This window comes from Acomys russatus, chromosome 2, assembly GCF_903995435.1.
Source record: "Acomys russatus chromosome 2, mAcoRus1.1, whole genome shotgun sequence".
Classification (NCBI taxonomy): domain Eukaryota; kingdom Metazoa; phylum Chordata; class Mammalia; order Rodentia; family Muridae; genus Acomys; species Acomys russatus.
In genome coordinates, this window is record NC_067138.1 from 58,050,300 (window position 1) to 58,069,087 (window position 18,788).

The 18,788-nt window shown below is 49.5% G+C and overlaps 1 protein-coding gene across 1 annotated transcript in view; it reads left to right on the plus strand.

Annotated features, from left to right (window-relative positions):
- Positions 1-18,788, plus strand: part of Col15a1 (collagen type XV alpha 1 chain) — a 107,081-nt gene that overhangs the window by 23,431 nt on the left and 64,862 nt on the right. The window contains exons 3-5 of the mRNA XM_051161815.1: positions 12,725-13,272; positions 14,727-14,801; positions 16,321-16,401. Coding sequence (XP_051017772.1) covers positions 12,725-13,272; positions 14,727-14,801; positions 16,321-16,401 — 704 coding nt within the window. The remainder of the gene's footprint in view (positions 1-12,724; positions 13,273-14,726; positions 14,802-16,320; positions 16,402-18,788) is intronic.

Genomic DNA, 18,788 nt, shown 5'->3' on the forward strand with positions numbered 1-18,788 from the left:
AGTCAAGCATAAAGAGGAGCTGCTCTGACAAACTGCTGAAGAGTTCTGGGTATGGAACAAGTCCATAGTGAAACATCATGGATGCTAGTGCTTTTTGTCATTCGGTTCATTTGCAGGTCACCTCGGTTAAGCCTTTGCTGGGGACTGAGAGATAAGCTGGAGTGGTCCATTTGGGCCCAAGAAAAGGTATAGCAAGTGCACAGGAAGAGGGTGCCTAGATGGAAGGAGAGTGAGGTGCTGGGAGCCATAGAAGGCGTTCCCATGGGAACTGGAGGTAGAGGGATGTAGCATGCAGAGCCCTCTTCCCGTCTCATTGCTCATCCTCTCCTGAGCCAGCTGTCCCCTCATCCTCTAGGAGTCTCTGGGTGAGAAGGGAAGGAATGTTCCCACCTCGCTACCCTAGTATGGGAGGAGCAGGTGAGGGTGACTGGGAGGCCGGAGAGGGCACTACTGGGCAGGTAACTTCTGCTGCTTCCCAGATAAGACAAGAGAAACAAACTGTAGCTGTAAACCCCAGACCCTAGACCCTTACTAGCTGTCCTCTTTTTGGATTAGAACAGAAGAGAGAGGGGGAGATGGGGGGGAGGGGAGAAGGGGAGAGGGAGGGAAAGGCCAAGAGCAGAGGAGAAGGAGGGAGAAAACGAGAGAGAGAGAGAGAGAGAGAGGGAGAGAGAGAGAGAGAGAGAGAGAGAGAGAGAGAGAGAGAGAGAGAGAGAGAGAGAGAGAGAATGCACTTGCTTGAGGGAGTGCTTACATAGACACAGTAACTTCATTGAGAAGGAAAATTCTTTTGCTATATATGAAAACCGGAAAAAGGAAGAGGCGTTCTCAGTTTACTTGGAGAAAAATGCTCTTCTGTAACTCAGAAAAATGGGGTCTTTGATCATTGCACGGCCAGGTCTCCTTTCTAAGTGGGTCCAGGACAGGAAAACATTCTTCTAAGAAATGCTTTGGGAGGTAGGTTTGTCTAAGAACCTCTTGCACTTTGCTGGATGCAGACTGATGCTGTGTGGCCTGGACTGCGCTGGGTTCACATCCCTCATGAAGGGAGTCGGGGAGCACCAGAGCCCCTTGAGACTGGAGGGTCCTTGTAGTTTCCCTACAGGGTGGGGCTGAGACTCCTCACAGCAGAGTGTGATGACGTTATTGAGGGCATGATGGCTTTCCAATGCCAGCTGGGCCACACTGTCCAGAGACCAGGAAGTGCGTAGGGGAGAACTCTGTTCTTCTGGTCCCTGTAGGAGTCATTTCTTCCAGGCCTGAAGCAACGGCTGTCTAGGGTGGTTAGAAAAACTGGAAGACAGATGAGGAGGATGAGAGATTGGAGGCACTCCGACCTGGCAAGGGCCTTGGGAAAACATTTAGTCCAGACTCAAGTTTGCAGATATTGAGCCAGAGACTTGGAAGAAGCAAGAGACTTTTGACCCCATGTGTGGAGCTGGTGATGGAAGCTGTCTCTCAGGCTTATGCCCTTTCTGTTATCCTTGTGACAGCTGAGAGACCACCACATGAAAGTTGGCTTTCTGTGGTCCCAGGGGGGAGGGGAGGCAAGTGCTGCCAGCTGGTGGGGCTGGGGTGGGGCAGTCACAGTGAGCTCAGCAGGAGAAAGGCCCTTGAGGACTTAGAACTTTCTTATAGCTGTTGAGTAGGAGTGAGCTCTTCCACAGTGGAGGTGAGCAAGCAGGGACCGGGTGGCCTTTGATGGGTGCGCACTGGAGGAGACTCTCCCCAGAGAGGGAGCTTTCTTTGTCAGAAATCTGCAGCTTGCTAAACTCCTCATGTCTTGTCTTTCCGGAGGGTGACAGCAAGAGAAACTGTAGGCCAGGGGGTGCCTTAGGCACACCACAGTCCCTGGGGCTGCCTTTCTGCATGGTTGTCCAGAAGGACAGGGCAAAGTGTGAGATAGGCCTACTGTCTCACAGGCATGTATGCAGTCTCAGCTATGGGGAGGCTGAGGCAGGGGTTTACAAGTTCAAGGCCTACTGGGCACACTAGTGAAACCATGTCTCAAAATGGGAAGAAGGCTGAGGGTTAGCTCAGCAGTGCAGGCTTTGCCTAGTGTGTGTGAAGCCCTAGATTCAGTACTCAGAACTGAAAAGCCAAATATATTAGCAACCCTAAGAAAGGTGGGCATCACTGTTTCCAGTGGAGGGACGAGGAGGATACAGGGGTACTCCATCAGGCTTGGAGGGCGTGGTTTAGGTAAGCACAGGGAGTTCTGGCCTGGAAGGGTGGTCTCCCAGAGTTCTAAGGATGATAGGCTCCTAAGAAAAGTCACCCTCATCTTACCTTGCATACCCCCCAGACTGTTTACTAGCTCCAGCCCAGGCTACAACCACCGCGGGGAGTCCTTGACCAGAGCGGTACACATACCATGTATGAAGGCCAGCAAAGTGCTCTGTCGGCTTCCTGAGCATGGGTGGGAAGGGCAGCCATATGAGGGAAGAACATGTTTGTCTCCCCAGACAATCCACGTTGGATAGGAAAAGAGGATGAGAGCTATGTCCCTGGGTTCTAGGCCCGGCATGGCCACCGAGTACGGCCTGGCATCATGCATCCTCTCCTGAGCCACTTTTATATCTCTGGCCACGACTTTGTGGTTGCCATCTAGGTTCCCCTCACCTCAGTTCCCGGGGCACACCCAATATCCCTCAGACCACACCCAATATCCCTCAGACCCCAGACCGAAGTTCGGAGAAGACTCAGGTCCTTGTAAGGCCGCTAGGGGCCGCTGCCGGGCCCGTGGTGGAGAGTTCCTGGCTGTATTGAAAGGCTCCTGGGACTTCTCTGCAACTAGCCTTGACCCAGTGCCAGAGGAAAAGCGCTTTAGTCTCTAAGGGCCTTAAATGCTGACAAGCCCGAGCCCTGGGCTCAGGTCCCAGATGGTCATTTGTGGGATCGAGCTTTGCAAAGCCAGATACGGTTGCCTGGAGACGTCAGGCTCCAAAGCCCAGCCCAGCCCCGGGCACAGCTTTAGAACCCTAGAGATGAAAATGCTGATCTAATCCAATACACAGAAAGGGAAACTGAGGCTGGAGAGCAAAGGAAGGTGCAGGTGCCCAGGAGCCTGTGGCAGAGAGAAGGAGAGGAGAGGGATTTTGCTTCTCATCTCCTCCAAATGCTGAGCCCAGTCCAGTTTGTTTCTTCACTGCTAGGATTCTTTTCTGGTTTCCATAGAAACTGGCACCGGACCCTTGGGAAGAAAGTGGCACCCTGTGGGGACTGCTCAGATTTTCCTCTGCAAGGTCCTTCTCTAAAGCCTTCTGATGGCTCCTCCCTGTGCCCTGGGGAGGGGCCACCCTGAAATCGCTGAGGAGACTAAAACTGAATTTTCCAGAGGCAAAAGGCCCTGGCTGTTTCTGTCTGTCCTTTTTCTCCCTAGGCCACGTTGCAGACTGCCAGCTCTGCCAAACCCTGTGAGTTTGTAACCTGGGAGTCTGTTTATGGGGCAAGAGAGGAACTCGTTGTCTTGGGGTACAACTGACTGAGCCTGGAAATACTGGCAAGAAGATGCAAAATAGAATATTAGGGCCTGGAGAGAAGGCTCAGTGGTTAAGAGCACCCACTGCTCTGCAGAAGACCTGGGTTCAACTCCTAGCATCCACATGGTGGTTCATAACCATTTGTCATTTGTCGTTCTGGGATGCCCTCTTCTGACCTCTGCAGAAATTTCACGTGCATGGTACACAGACGTAAGTGCAAGCAGAACACTCATACATTAAAAAAAAAAAAAAAAGTAAAAAAAAATAATGGTAACTTAGAAAACAGCATGAAAAAAGAGGAAGGCAAAGTAGGAGGAGGAAAGACAAGAGGGGAGAGAAGATGCTAATCGGTGTGTGTCTCTCTCTACTGTAGACAGAGCGAGCACCATGTCTGTTAGCCTCTATCCCTAGTCCCATAATAGAACTTTGACTCAGTGGTTGAAGGTACCAGGTTGCCAGCTACCACTGAGAGCTTTGGAGCTTGCAAGGAAAACAAATGGATAACTGCTATCCATTACCCTGACTCTGAGCTTCTTTTTTCTCTTTTAATTTTTTATTTATTGTAATTTATTTACATTGCATCCCAATTACTATCCCTTCACTCCTCTTCTGTCCTATTCCTCTCCCCTAGACCTTTGACAGGGGGAGCCCTCCTCCCCTCCATCTGACCACAGGCCTCATCAGGGTAGCTTGCATCCCCTTCCTCTGTGTGCCCACAAGGCCACCCTGCCAAGGGAAAATGATCAAAGTTCAGGGCACCACAGTTCATGTCATAGGCAGTCCTCCCTCTCCCCCGCCCCGCCACTTATCCCACTTGGAGAATGAGCTGTCCATTGGCTACATCTGAACAGGGAGTCTAGGCTCTCTGCATGTGTTGTCCTTGGTTGGTACATCAGTTTGTTTGTGCAGTCCCCCTAGGTCCAGATATGCCAGCCTTGATGGTCTCCGTGTGGAGCTCCTGACCCCTCCAGGTCCTTCCATCCCTCTACTCTTCCATACAACTCTCAGTGCTCCACACCGTCTAGTTTCAAGTCCCAGCATCTGTCCTGATCCCCCACTGGATGAGGTCTCTCAGAGGACATCAATGTTGGACAAATATCCACTTATAAGTGAGTCTATAGCATGCGTGTCTTTCTGGATCTGGGTTGCCTCACTTAGGATCATCTTTTCTAGTTCCATCCATTTGCCTGCAAATTTCAAGATTTCCTATTTTTTTGATAGCTGAGTAGTATTCTGTTGTGTAAATGTACCCCAGTTTCTTTATCCATTCTTCAGTTGAGGGACATCTAGGATGTTTCCAGATTCTGGCTATTACAAATAAAGCTTCTATGAACATAGTTGAGCAAATGTCCTTGTTGTATGGTGGAGCATCATTCAGGTATATGGCCAGGAGTGGTATAGGGGGGTCTTGAGGCAGCACCATTGACAATGAGCTTCTTAATAACAGATGGTCTGAGTTCGCCTCCCTCCGTATCTTCAGCGCTAACACGAGGCACAGCACGGGGAGGGCTTTATGTGAACATGGCCCCTGGGAAATGAAACAACTCCTTTGCATTAAAGAAGCAAAGGAGCAACACTGAAGTTAGATTCCCATATCAGCAAGCCCAACAGCAGCAATACACAGACAGCCCATCTCGTTCAACCCTGTGCAGAGAGGGAAACTGAGGTCAGAGAAGCAGAACGGTTTGCCTACTAGCACAGCTGGGACATGCACTTGAGTACCATCTCTCCTGGTTGGCGTCTCATCGCTCACTCTGAGGCTGTGTGGCTTCCGAAGAGGCTCCCTGGGAGATGGAAGGAGCTTGCATGCCTAGATGACGGGCGAGCATGCAGGTGGTTGTAGGGTTTGGGGCTGGAGTCTGGCCCTACTGACTCTCATCGCGGCTTCAGACTCAGAGCCTGGATGTTGGCTCAGCCAGCAATGCCATCCTGAGCTGAAGATGAGGATCCCTGCTGGGTCAACAGGGAGGGTAGGCTCCAGCTCCAATACTCAAGGCTCTCCCAAGATGGTGGAGACATACGTGAAATGAAAAGATGCATGCTGCCTGGAGTGAGGGCCAAGTGCAGAGAGGAGAGAGCCTGGCCTTGTCAGTATGGGAATCTTGGGAGGCTTCATGGAGGAAGTAAGAGTGGCATACTGAGAAGCTTTGAGACCTGTGGAGCATTACCTCAGACGGAAGGAATGGGCTAGAAAGAATGGGACCCACCAGCTGTGGCGGCGTTGCCGATGATGTCAGCACTCAGCCCATGGGAGTGGGAGGGTCATGAGATCCACACTGGCTGAATGACATCATGAGACCCTGGCTCAAAATTTAAAAAGAGGATGGGCTAGGAAGTTAGCTCAGTCGGTAGAAAGCTTGCTACACAAGCATGAGGTGCTGAGTTCAATTCCCAGAACAAAATCAAACCAAAACGAACAAACAGAAAACAAACAAACAAAAAACAAAAACAAAGCAGAATGCTTGCAATCCCAGGAGAGACAGATGGATCCTTGGAGCTCCTTGTCCACCCCAACCTGGCCAAATCAGCAAGCCTCAGTGGGAAACCCAGGCTCAGAAAGTGAGATGACGGTTCCTGAGAAATGACAGGTTGGCCCCTGACTTCTGCACATGCGTGTACATTCATACAAACATGCTCACGGACACACACACACACACACATACACACCCACACACATATGGGCACGGACACAGACACAGATGGGACCCATGCATGCCAGTTGGATGCCCAATGTAACAGCTGTATGGGAAAATAACAAGATAATTATAATAGTGAGAGAAGTGTATGTTCACTGTTCTAAGTACACGGTTTTGCTCAAGACATGAAGCTGCCCTGTGAGAAGTGTGAGCCACTTCAATGACCCCAGGCCAGAAGTTCTATTAACAGCCCCCACCAGCAGTGTTCCCAGCCTTCCAGGCCTTGTCCCTCCAAGATGGAGAGATCTCTTCCCACCAGCTGTGACCTCCCTCTCTCCTTTGCCCCCAGCACAAAGCCATCTCAGGACAAGACATGGACCAAATTGTTAAGCTTGTTTCTCTTGGCTCCCAGGCTCCTCATGGCTGCCTGAGCAGGTGGCCTTTCCGCTGGAAGCCAGAGAAAAACGAGCCAGCAGGCGCAGGCCCAGCCTTGAGCATGGGTCACTCCAGGCCAGGGGTCGTTCCCCGCCATACCACGCCATGGGACCATGCATGTGGAGGAAGGCGGGGCTGCTGAGAGCAAAGCTGGAACACTAGGGCTTGCAGTAGACTCTGTGGCTCTCTCTCTGAGGCCGAGTCAGTGGAAATAGGGCCTACGGCCCAGAGCCTACACACTTGTCCTCTCTGGCAGGTCTGAGACCTTAGCATGAGGGTAGGAAGAGGATGGGTGGCTGGAGAGCATCTGCAGGCTATGGCTTTTGCTAGCTTCACACCTTCCTTGCAAGCTGTACATGCTGTCTAAGTTACCATTATTGTTATTATTATTATTATTATTATTATTTTATGTATGAGTGTTTTGCTTGCACTTACGTCTGTATACCATGCAGGTGCAAGTTTGCCGGTCACTTGGACTTCGTGTCACCACCTCATAGGATCTCCATAAGGGAAGTGGGTAGGACGTCCCTTTGTCACCCTGGTCACTACCCTGTTTGGTAGAGGGTAGAGGCTGGAGGGGAAGCCAGCTCTGACCAAAGCCGAGGGCGTCCTCTGCTGCAGCCTTCCTAACTTGGCCCACCATCAGCCAGAGCCCAGAAAGGCTGCATAGCCAGGGATGTTGGGGACTTGTGGGTTGGAGTCAGGGGAAGCTCAGATTCTGTTGCTAGGCCTCCTGGCCATGCCTCTTCCTCCTCACTATCAGTCTCCTGGCCCATAAAACAAGGAGGTTGTTGGATAGAGTTATGAAAAAAATCATTAAACTGATGCCTGGACATAGGAATTCACAAGATGGCCACATGCAAGTCTAGAAGTGTCTGAGTTGGACCTGGCTTAAATGACCCCTTGCTCCATGTCCCTAATCCCTCATCTGATGCCGGAACTCCACTCGGAAATAGACCACTGGATGTAAGCCAGTCCATTTACCCAACGGAACCATGGGTTCTGCAGATTCTAAAGCACCCCACCAGAAAGCTTCCCCCTCCCAGTAAGTGGGGGGGGTGAGACAAAGAAGGGGAGTCACGCCGTCTGGGCTTGGTCTTCATTTTATCTAGAGCTGTGGTGGGGAGGGAGGAGACTTGAGTGGGGTGTTCAACTCCTTTCTCTTCTCCCTCCGTTCTTTCTTACAAAGATGGCTACATCCCAATTTTAAAAAAACAATACATTTCTTTCCTCCCTTCCTTCCTTCTCTCCCTCTCTTTCTTTCTTTCTTTCTTTCTTTCTTTCTTTCTTTCAAGATAGACTCTCTCTGTGTATCTCTGGCTATCCTGCAACCCATGATGAAGACCAGGCTGGCCTCAAACTTACAGAAATCCCCCTGCCTCTGCCTCCCGAATGCTGAGATTAAAGGTAGATGCCACTATGCCTGGCATGAGTTGTTAAATGTCTAAAAACAGATTCAAACAGTTTCGAATATGTAAATAAATATCTTTATTTTTCACACCAAGTGAGTGGTGTAATGTCACAAAGGTACCCAGAAAAGAGGAATATCTCTTCTCTTCCAGCCTCTGCTCCCTTCTCTGGACACAGTCTCTAGCCCTAGCTTTTTGGGTATCCTTCCGAGGACATCCTAATATATTCTAATACATGCACAGTCATACATTGATTATGCACTGAAAATTTCATGGATGTTCTTGAACTAAGAGCTTTGGGGCCTCTAGACAGGAACGTCTCTTAGGCCACCTTACACGTGTAACTCATCATTGAACGGAACCTTATGTAGAACATAACTATGGGCTTCAATATCCTTTATATATTTATGCATTCTGTGCCTTATTATTTTTGTCTTTTTACTGGCTGTGCTCTGGTTACTGCTCATACTATTTGGAAGGCTACACTGGATTTCCTTTCATGAATATGTTTTATTATTGATACTGGGTCAAAGAATTCATATGAATTTGTACTTTTGAGAAATGTCAGGCTGCATCTCATGGATGTGACAGAATTTAGGATCTCACTAGAAGTTCATGAGAGGGCCTCATGCTGCCTTGGCCTCTTGCCAGCATTTTCAATTAGCCAACATTCTGATCGTTGCCAATCTGATAAGGAAAATGGCTTCGCCTTGTAGCCCCTGCACTTCTTTCATTATGAGGTCAAATATTTTCTGCATACTTACATAGGAGCTGCTTTTGCTTCTTCCTCTGTAGATAAAACCTTCTAGTCTTTGCTCATCTTTCTGTTAGCATGTGGCATTACCCATTCACTTTGCATGTTAAAGAAGTGAGCTTGTTGCCTGTGATATCAAGATTCTGCTCATTCTGAAGCTTTTGGTTTTTAGCTGACACTGTAGGGATTAATATTATTATGATCTAAAAAATGTTTTGGTCCTCAGATCTTTATTTTTAAGAGTCAAATTTAACCAAATTTATATCTTTAAATTATCAAAAAATTCACTATTATGAGTTTTGTTCTATAGAAATTTATTTCTGTCTAGTTAAATGTAACCAGACTTATTGTTGTTTTAACTTGTGTCTTGTGGAATTTAAACCTCAAACCCAATTTACTTCCAATGGATGTCTGTCTGTTTTAAAGCAAGCTGTGAACTGGAGAGGATAGCATTCACTTGTGAATTAAGTTTGGTTTTGTGGCCATTGACACTTTCCTGCTGTTATTAACCTTGAGTTCATGTTCTATAAAATGAGAAGGTTGGAAGTTTTCATCCTCCATCCATCCATCCTTCTTTCGACTCATCAGTTTGCTCATTTATTCGCTCATGTTCACTGGTCTTGGTCCTGGGAACAATGAATGGTGAAATCCTTGTCCTCATCATCCATTGTGGGTAGAAACAAGTAGCCAATGGGGACATGGGGAAAGGGCTTTGCTGTGAGACCTCAGTGTGCACGCAGGGGGCCTGCAGTGCAGTTCCATCAAGAAGAGCTTATGGCTTTTGGAAGTGAAATGGCTGTAGGGAAGGGAGGCCTGGGCTGAGCCTCTAGGAGGAGGAGGAGCAGGAGGAGTTATTCTAAAGATAACTGGGTCAGATGGAGCAAGTGACTAGGGGTAGATGTAGGTCTGTGACAATAGAGGAACACTTTAGGAGCCATTGTACATCATTCTAGGGGGCAGGGAGCATGGCTGGGCTCACACTGAAAAGGCCTTTCAATCCCTGGATGGAAGCTTGACCCTAAGGCCCATGGATGTCCATTAAAAGATTCCTAAGTGAGGAATCTACATGATCATGTTCTCTCTTTGATTGTGATGTGTTTCCAGTGAAGTGTGTTCCGAAGAATACTTGTAGTCATGGTGGCACACATTATTAGTCCTGACACTGGGGACCAGAGGCAGTCAGACATCTTTGATTTTGGGCCAGCCTGGTCTACAGTGAATACCATGCCAGCCAGGGCTACCTAGTGAGACCCTTAATACACAATGAATACTTCTTTGGATTTAATGTTAAAAATTAAGCATATCACTGTATTTGAAAAGCCCTATGGACCTCTTTCAACCGAATCTCTCTGCCTACCTTCAACATGGGCACAGTAGGCCAATCAGTGGTACAGAATCGTCAAAGAGCACTTTAGCAGCAGTCAGTAAAATTTTAAGTGAACAGACCTATGTAACCCACAAGTCCCAGGCATCTGCTTGATGGGATGGCCTATACTCATAAGCACAGGAGGTGGATATAAAGGAATCTATAGAAACATGGTCTGGAAAGCCACAAACACTTTCCTCTGCATCACTGGAAGAGCTACCCTGCCCATTGCAACTCAGCTACCCCGTGAGTACTGCACTAAGAGCAGGGCCACAACTTCAACAAGGATTAATCCAAAAATTACAATGTCGAGGGTGGGGAGAGACTTGAGAGACGGAAATAGGCAGCGTGCCGGCACTTATATGAGGGTCACAGACATCCAGGGTGACACCGCTCTCTGTTTACAGACACAGCTTACACAGGAAAAGCAACAGATGCACAGAAATGGTGACCCTGGAATCCCAAGAAGGGCAGAGAAAGTGGTGTAGAGAGGGTTACTAGAGCTTGGGGGTGGCTCTTCTTTTGAGTTCTGGCCATGTGCAACTTCTGCCTATCACCCTGTACTTTTTGTTTTTTCAGTACTGGGACTGGAAGAGAGCGAGGGCCGTGGGGGTCTTGTGCCTGTTAGGCAAGTATCAAACCAGGGAGTTTTAATTCATTCTCCTCCCTCCTTCTCTTTCCCCTCCCACCCCCCGCCTTTTACCCTCCTCTTTCCTCTTTATTTCTTTCTTCTGGTTTTTCAGTCAGGGTTTCTCTGTGCAGCCCTGGCTGTCCTGGCACTTGTTTTGTAGACTACTTTACTTTTCTGTTGCTGTAATAGACTCTGTGACCAAAAGCATCTCGAGGAGGAAAGTGTTTCTGTCATCTTAACACTCCCAAGACACTATTCGTCATTGAGGAAAGTTGGGGCAGGAACGCAAGGCAGGAGCCTGAAGTGGAAACCACAGAGGAATGGTGCTTACTCAGTGCTCCCTGAGCCCGGCTCAGCTAGCTTGCTTATACAGTCCAGGACCTCCCGCCTTGAGCTGACACCACCCACAGTGAGACGCTCACCCCCTGCCTCAATCAGCAGTCAAGAAAATGCTCCCACAGACCACAGTGATAGCGAACCCTTCAATGGAGACCCCCTCAGATAACTCGGGACTGTGTCAAGTTGACCATTGAAGCTAACTAGGAGTCGTGGCCTTAATCATTGATTTGGGTCACCCTTTGACTTCCTCATATGATAGAAGGAGAGTCTTAGCCATGGACTTGGGGCCTCTGACCTTGGCTGGAACCCAGGTGGCCACTAGGAGATCTGCCGTGCCCTCTGCCGCCGCTCCATTCTGAGGCTCATCACATCACTTTGGGTCCTCTGCCCTGGTCAAATCCTCAGGACCTAGCTTTGTTTCTGAGGCCTTGTCCGCTGGCCCAGTGGCACCCAATGAATCCCCTCTCCCAGAGACCTCATTCCTCTCTCACTCGCTGCTGTCACTTCTGCATCACCTCAGGAATATGTGTAGGTCACTGGACTAACCTGGAGCTTTTGTCCAGGGACAGTGGTCAGATCTGGGGACCTTTTCAGGCCACTGCAATGGAGCTCTGTCACCCTACCGAGGGTGCTGGTGAAGAGCACAAGCTCTGGTCAGGGGCCCTAGGTTTGAACTCTGCATGTGAATCTTGCTTGCAAATCTGTTAGCTTCTAGCAGCCTTGATTGTCTCAGAAGTAAACGGAAATAACAGTATATAACCTCATGGGACTCTTTGTGAGGATGAAAGGAGCTTAATTGTGTAAAGAGCTAAGAGCAGTGCGAGAGAGAGAGAGAGAGAGAGAGAGAGAGAGAGAGAGAGAGAGAGAGAGAGAGAGAGAGGGAATTTGGATCCTGCTGCTGCTGCTGCTGCTGCTGCTGCTGCTGCTGCTGCTGCTGCTGCTGTTGGTTACCACTCTGATGCAAAGTTCACTTGTGATGGACCCCCAGGAACATTCCCCTCTGTGCCCGCTTTCCCCCTATGCTCTGAGGCAAATAAACAGAAGACCTCATTTAAAGCAAAGTAATCCAATCTGATTTCACTTTGTTAAGTAATGAAAGAAATTTCCAAGTTAATGGGGGGTGGGGGTAAGGGCAAGCACAATAGATTCTAGAAGTGATTTATAAATGTTTTTTTTCCCAAGCTTTAGATCACCGCCCATTCGTGGGTAATCAAATCAATTAGTGAGTCTTTCCAGCATGGTTTTAATTTTAAAAAGAGGAAAAACAATAATTAAAAGGGAGGAGGAAAATAGTCAAGGGCCTGCTGAGCTTTCAGTCAACACAGTGCCTTCTGCAATGGTGTTTCTGAGCTGTATTCGTGTTTTTGTGCACAGTGCACATCACATATCATTATTGGGGTGTTGTTTTGGAAGTTTGAGAAACTGTCATTTAGAAAGTCTTGTTTTGGGGCTGGAGAGATGTCTCAGAGGTTAAGAGCACTGGCTGCTCCTCCAGAGGTCCTGAGTTCAAGTCCTAGCACCCACATGGTGGCTAGCGTCCTCTTCTGGCACGCCGGCACACAGGCAGATAGGAAGTCTTGTTTCAGTGGATTCCCATGGGATCCAGCTGTGCTGTGACTCCCACCTCCGTGTTCCAGCATAATGGAATCATAGCCTCTCTCCCTCCCTGCAGGGGCAGCTTCCCAGGACCACCTGGACCTCACAGAGCTCATCGGCGTCCCATTACCCTCATCTGTGTCCTTTGTCACCGGCTACGGCGGTTTTCCGGCCTACAGCTTTGGACCTGGTGCCAATGTCGGCCGCCCAGCCAGGACCCTCATCCCACATACCTTCTTCAGGGACTTCGCCATTGGTGTGGCGGTGAAGCCTAACAGTGCCGGTGGAGGCGTGCTCTTTGCCATCACTGATGCTTTCCAGAAAGTCATCTACCTGGGCCTTCGGCTTTCCGGTGTGGAGGACGGCCGCCAGCGCGTTATCCTCTACTACACTGAACCAGGCTCCCAGGTGTCCCAGGAAGCTGCTGTCTTCTCAATGCCAGTGATGACCAACAGGTGGAATCATTTTGCTGTGACCATCCAGGGCGAGGAAGTGGCTCTTCTCGTGGACTGTGAGGAACACAGCCACGTCCTCTTCCAGCGGTCTTCCCGGCCTCTGATGTTTGAGCCCAGCGCTGGGATCTTTGTGGGCAATGCAGGAGCCACGGGGCTGGAGAGATTTACGGTGAGTTTCTGTCTGCTCCCCTCAGACCTGAGAAGCTTGTGGACCTGAAGTCCCACACCCTAAGCAGGAGCAATGATCATTGTTATTTTATTTTTATACCCCCAAAAGACATGTACACCTAGAGGGAAGGGACCTAGGCCTGGAAGCCAGTGATCCCAGTACTCTGCAATAAACGGAGGCTACAGGCTGTAGGCAGTCCTGTATCATGTGATCTGTTGTATTGTCTGCGTGTGGACATAAAGGCCACTAAACCTGAGGCTGGGCTTTCTGGTGTGTCATGCAATCTTAGCACTCAGGACACTGTAGCAGGAGGATCATGAATTCCTGGCCAGCCTGGTCTACAGAGTAAGTCATAGGAGCCTGTCTGGGAAAACAGTAAGAAGCACTTTGTTCATTGAAAGCCATGATTAAAGAGTAAAGCTTGCCAATCTCACACAATCTAATTTCCGGATGCGGATGGCAAGGTGCTTAAATAAATTCTGTAAAGATGGATGGATCTGAATGACTGGAACTAAGCATCCCTTCTCTTTTTTTCTTTTTCTTTCTTTCTTTTTTTGAACAATGTGTCCTAAAACAAACATATGCAAAGACTGACTTTACTACCATAACTGGCACATTCTAAAGAAAATAACTAAGTGGTCAGGGGTTTTCATTTAGTGCACATGTGTACTGAGCCAAGATGCCTCTAGGCCTTAGGGTGATCAGACATACCAGGGAAGTGAGAGCCATGGCTCATCCCTGAAATCCCAGTACTCGGATTGCCTTGTGTCATGAGTTCCAGGCCAGCCTGAGCTACAGAGAAAGTTCCATGTTAGCCTACAGACTGAGATTCTGTCTCAAAACCAGGTGTGGTGGAGCATACCTTTAATCTCAGCACTCTAGAAACATGTGGATCTCTGTGAGTTCAAGGCCACCTTGGTCTACATAGTGAGTTTCAGGACAGCCAGGGCTACATAGCGAGACCTTATTTCAATAAAATAAATAAAATAAAATAGCAAAATCCCCAAGCAACTGGCCAAAAAGAAAAAAGAAAAAAGACACCACTAGAGGGCAGAAATTGAATTTATTTGCAGCACCGTGGAGATGCCAGAGGCTGTGTGTACATGTCACAGGTGTACTTGCTGGCTTTTGACAAGTGAGCAGCAGATCGGGGGAGCCAGTGGGAGTGGGACACGAAGACAGCTGGCAGGTCTCCATATGACAAGAATGACTAGTGAGGAAGGTTTGAACTCTGTGGGAGAGGGACGACACACTTCCGGTCCTACTGCTGAGCTGAGGGGCCCTGGAGACTTGAGGGGGTTGCTGTGACTATCTCTGTTCTGGAGCTGGGGCTGCCAGCATTCCTGTCACCTCCATAGACAGTGCTCTCCCTCAATGGGACACTCCTGTCCTCCTCCCTGTATCCTGATGTACACACATAACGGATGCGTGCCTCTGATCTCTCTCTTCCCCAGGGCTCCATACAGCAGCTTACCATCTATACAGATCCCAGGACCCCTGAAGAGCTGTGTGAAGCACAGGAGTCCTCGGTGAGCCTTCCTTCCCCACCCCACCCAGGGCTCTGTGTGCCCATCCCCCAGCCAGCCAGGGGAAGGCTGGGTGCCCAGCCATTCTTCCCCCTTAGCGTCATGCAGTCTAAAAGCTTCTCACCGTGGCCAGCATGGGGCCCCAAGTCCTATTTTGGGCTTTTGGCTTTCTTTCACTTTTTAAAGCTCTTCAGCCGTCTCCTTGCAGTGGGGGCTGTGTGTCTTATAAGGTGTTCCTGTGGCTGTGGCAGTCAATGGCCTGGTTTCCAGTCTTCCTGCCAAGAAGGGTGTCAAGATTCTAAAATCAGAGCTAAAATGCTAAGATATTCTGGGTATAAAGTCCTATAAAAATGAACCTAAATTTAGGTTCATTTTATGCTTGGCAAGTGAATCAATTCCTAAGATGGAGGTGGGGGTGGGGACCTGGGAGGAAAGATGGCTCCTTCCTTCCTTCCTTCTTTCCTTCCTTCCTTCTTTCTCTCCATCCAACATCTGACATACTTGGAGACACAACTTCTTGACAGAGCCTCAGACCCAACTTAGCAGGTCAGGGAGCGGGAGGGGCAGGAGGAGCTGGAAGCCAGGCAGAGAGAGGCACTGTCTGAAGGGCCTTCCAGGCAGACAGGAGTCTTGCGCCAAAGCCAGATGCAGAGTGGTGTTTCCTGAGACCGTTGCTCTTTAAGTGATGTCAACTTCTGAACAAATTGGAAGCTGGTTTCATTAATTTAATGTTTAAAAAAATCTGTGCCCAAGAGGTAGCATTTGGGCCTGCTTGAATTTCTGAACTCCTGAGCCAGTCATATTTATGGGGAGCTGGAAGAAGAATAAGAGAGTTGTCATATTTTGTCTCTGCTCTGCATTCATGTATAAACAATCCAGAAGTCCCAGAACACAGGACCCACAGAACAGGCTCCTAGGATGATGAGGGGGCTAGCTGTGAAGGTTAGGAGCCAGAGCACAGGCCCCTAGGATGACGAAGGGGCTAGCTGTGAGGGTTAGGCCACACTAGGAAGCCACCTAGGATGAGTGTTCCCTAAATGGGTTCCAGTGAGCATCTTGCACAAACTGAGAACAAAGGAGGCCTGGCGTGCTTGGAAGGTGAAGTAACACAGATTGTAGCAATAGTGTGGACAGAAATAGAACTTCATTTCCTACCCTGTCTCTGATGCCCACGTTTGTATACATGCACACACATACATATATACACAGGCATAAACAGCACATGTACATGTATTCATGTATCCATTCATGTATACATGCGCACCACACAAACATATATACACATGCATACAAGCGTTTTCGTATATACACATGCATGCATACCACATACATATGCATGCACACAGATGCAGTCACACACATACATGCATGCAATGCACACGTACATGCACATGCAAATGTACACACATGCACACAGTTCCTCCACAGGAGTCTCCTTGTCAGACTCTGACCTTCCCAAGTACCCCAACCCTATATAACCTGCTCTCCTGACTTGTGTGTGGTATGACTTATCTCCTCATAGGCATCTGGAGAAGCCAGTGGGCTTCAGGAGATGGATGAAGTTGCTGAAATCATGGAAGCTGTCACCTACACCCAAGCCCCGGTGAGCATGGGTGCTGCTCCTGTGAGTGGGTTAACTGTCCCAGGCTGTTGTCAGATATGTGAGGCTGAGTACCAGATCCTCTGTGGGAGTCGAGAGGGTCCTTTGCAACCTCACACCCACACCCAAGCAAGCCACCAATTACTCAGGGCCACCGGCATGTATGACTGTGAAAGGCATGCAAAGACAGATGTGCTCTGCGGCCTTGGAGAACTTTTTCAGACCCTCTGAGCTTCAGTTCTCTTCTACAGAGTGATGATACAATCAGTCGCTGGAGAACTAGGTGAGGCAGTCAGGGCTGACTCTCAGAAAGTGACAGGCTTGAGGGAAACAGCCCTGAATGGTACTCAGTGTTGCCCTGGAGCCATGGGAAAGCAGCCCTCATGCTGGTGTCCACATCTCTCCTGGGACTGTGTCCTGCAGCTGAAGGAAAAAGGATTTCCAAAGTGTTGAGTCAGACCATGGGACGGCAGGGACCCTTCTCCACACTTTTTGAGACTAGCAGAGAGCATCTGAACTGTAAGCAGAGAAAGGTCCCAGGCTGGTTTCATCACTCTGTGAAGGCACTTCTGAAAGAAAGGAGAGAGACAGAAATGAGGCAGAGACTGTACCTTATAGACCTTGGGCAGCAGGGATATGGGTGTGGTGGAACAGAACCATAGTCTGCTAAAGCTAGAAGGACTTAGACAGATGTCTATACCAAACTGCCTATATTACAAATGGGCAGACAGATCCAGAGAGGGAACCTGGGCAGGCTAGGCTGGAACACAGGTCTCCTGACACCTACCCATGGGTTTATGGTCTAGGAGGGGTTGTAACAGTGCACTTCCCAAGACCTTAGCCAGTCGTGGCTAAGATGAGGAATCCAAGGATCCAGAAGTCCATGCACTGCTTGGGGGCAGTGTTGGAGTCCCATGTGCCCATTGTGCTTAGCCATCCATGGGCACGTCCTGGGCACAGGTGAGCAGCCACATGCTCAGGGATCTGTGGTGTCCAGATCGACAATGTAGGGGGAGGCTGACTCAGACAGAGGTGCTAACAACCTCGCAGTTCCCAGAGAGGACCAGAAGAGGACAGTAGTGTTTAAGGGGTGAGAAGGTCACAAAGTGAGAGTGGGGAAGGAATTTAGGAGGGGAATGTGGAGACAGCCACCTTGGGACAAGCATAGGGGAGGCAGAAGGGATGAGAGCTAGTGTTTCTGTGGATAGGAAGTCACTTCTTCCATACACCCTGCAAGGAAGGTGGCGCATGATGACAACAGCACTGCAGGTACAGGGACTTATATGTGATGGGGGGCAGCATCAGCCCAGAGAGGGCATGACATCGATCTCTGAGGACCTGGAGAAGTGATGGAAGAAAAGTGGCTGGTGGTGTGGTGCACTTGGGGCGGGGTGGGGGGGGGCGGGGAGGTCTCTGGGCCAGCCCATTCTTTTCTTTCTCAAGTTCTCAGGGACTTGGGAGAAGTGCTATACATCCAAGTCCTACCCAGAGTAGGTCTTAGCTGTGCTGCTCCTGGCCACTGGCCTTCAGCAGGAGACCTGGCATTTCCAAGACCATTTGCCCCGTTAGAGCAGAGCAAGCCTGGTCCAGACACTCAGGTAGTCCTTGGCACACAGAAGTGATGGGTGGGGGCCTTGTGGCAGGCACTGCAAACTAAAGCTGGTAAGGATTCCTGGCCAGGGAGCTCATGGCCAGACTCAATGCAGCATTACTGTGGGTTTCCTGTTTCTTTTGGGACCCCCTTCACACCTGCTTCCTGGGGTCTTGTTATGCAAATCCCCTATGGCTGTCCTCAGCTTTAGGAGGATTCCCCTAGGCCCAGTCCCCGCTGGTCCCCAGCACCCTACATGCCAGATGCCATCCTCAGGGCTCTCCTGTCCTTCTACAGGTGTTCCCTCCACCCACGCATGTGCTCACTCTCAGAGGTTGCTCTCCGAGAGCACTCTGCCTACAGTGTGATCGCAGAGATAGCTTCTGAAGTCTCTCCACAGGACCAGGCATGAAACAACCATGTTGTTATTGAGGCCACATGACCTGAAGATGAAAGAGCCAGATCTAAGGCTTTTGACCCGGAGTGCTCTCAGTCATTCTGCTCTGAAGGGAGTCAAGGCTCTTTTTGGCAGTTACCCGTACAGCACAGGGAATTTCCCTCTTGGTCTCAGACAGTCCCTTCTTTCTCTGTCTGGCTTCCGTCTTGATCAGACTCCCACTTCCCCATGGGTTGGCCTTTGTAGCTTGCTACCCTCCAGGACATGGCCTTAAGCAGCCAACAGAACCAGAGGCTGCCTGCAAGCCCTCCCTCTCCCACTTGTCATTTAGGGCTGGCACCTGCCTCCTCTCCTGCTGCTCACACACCTGTGCATTCCAGGAAAACTTATCTTCGGCTAAGT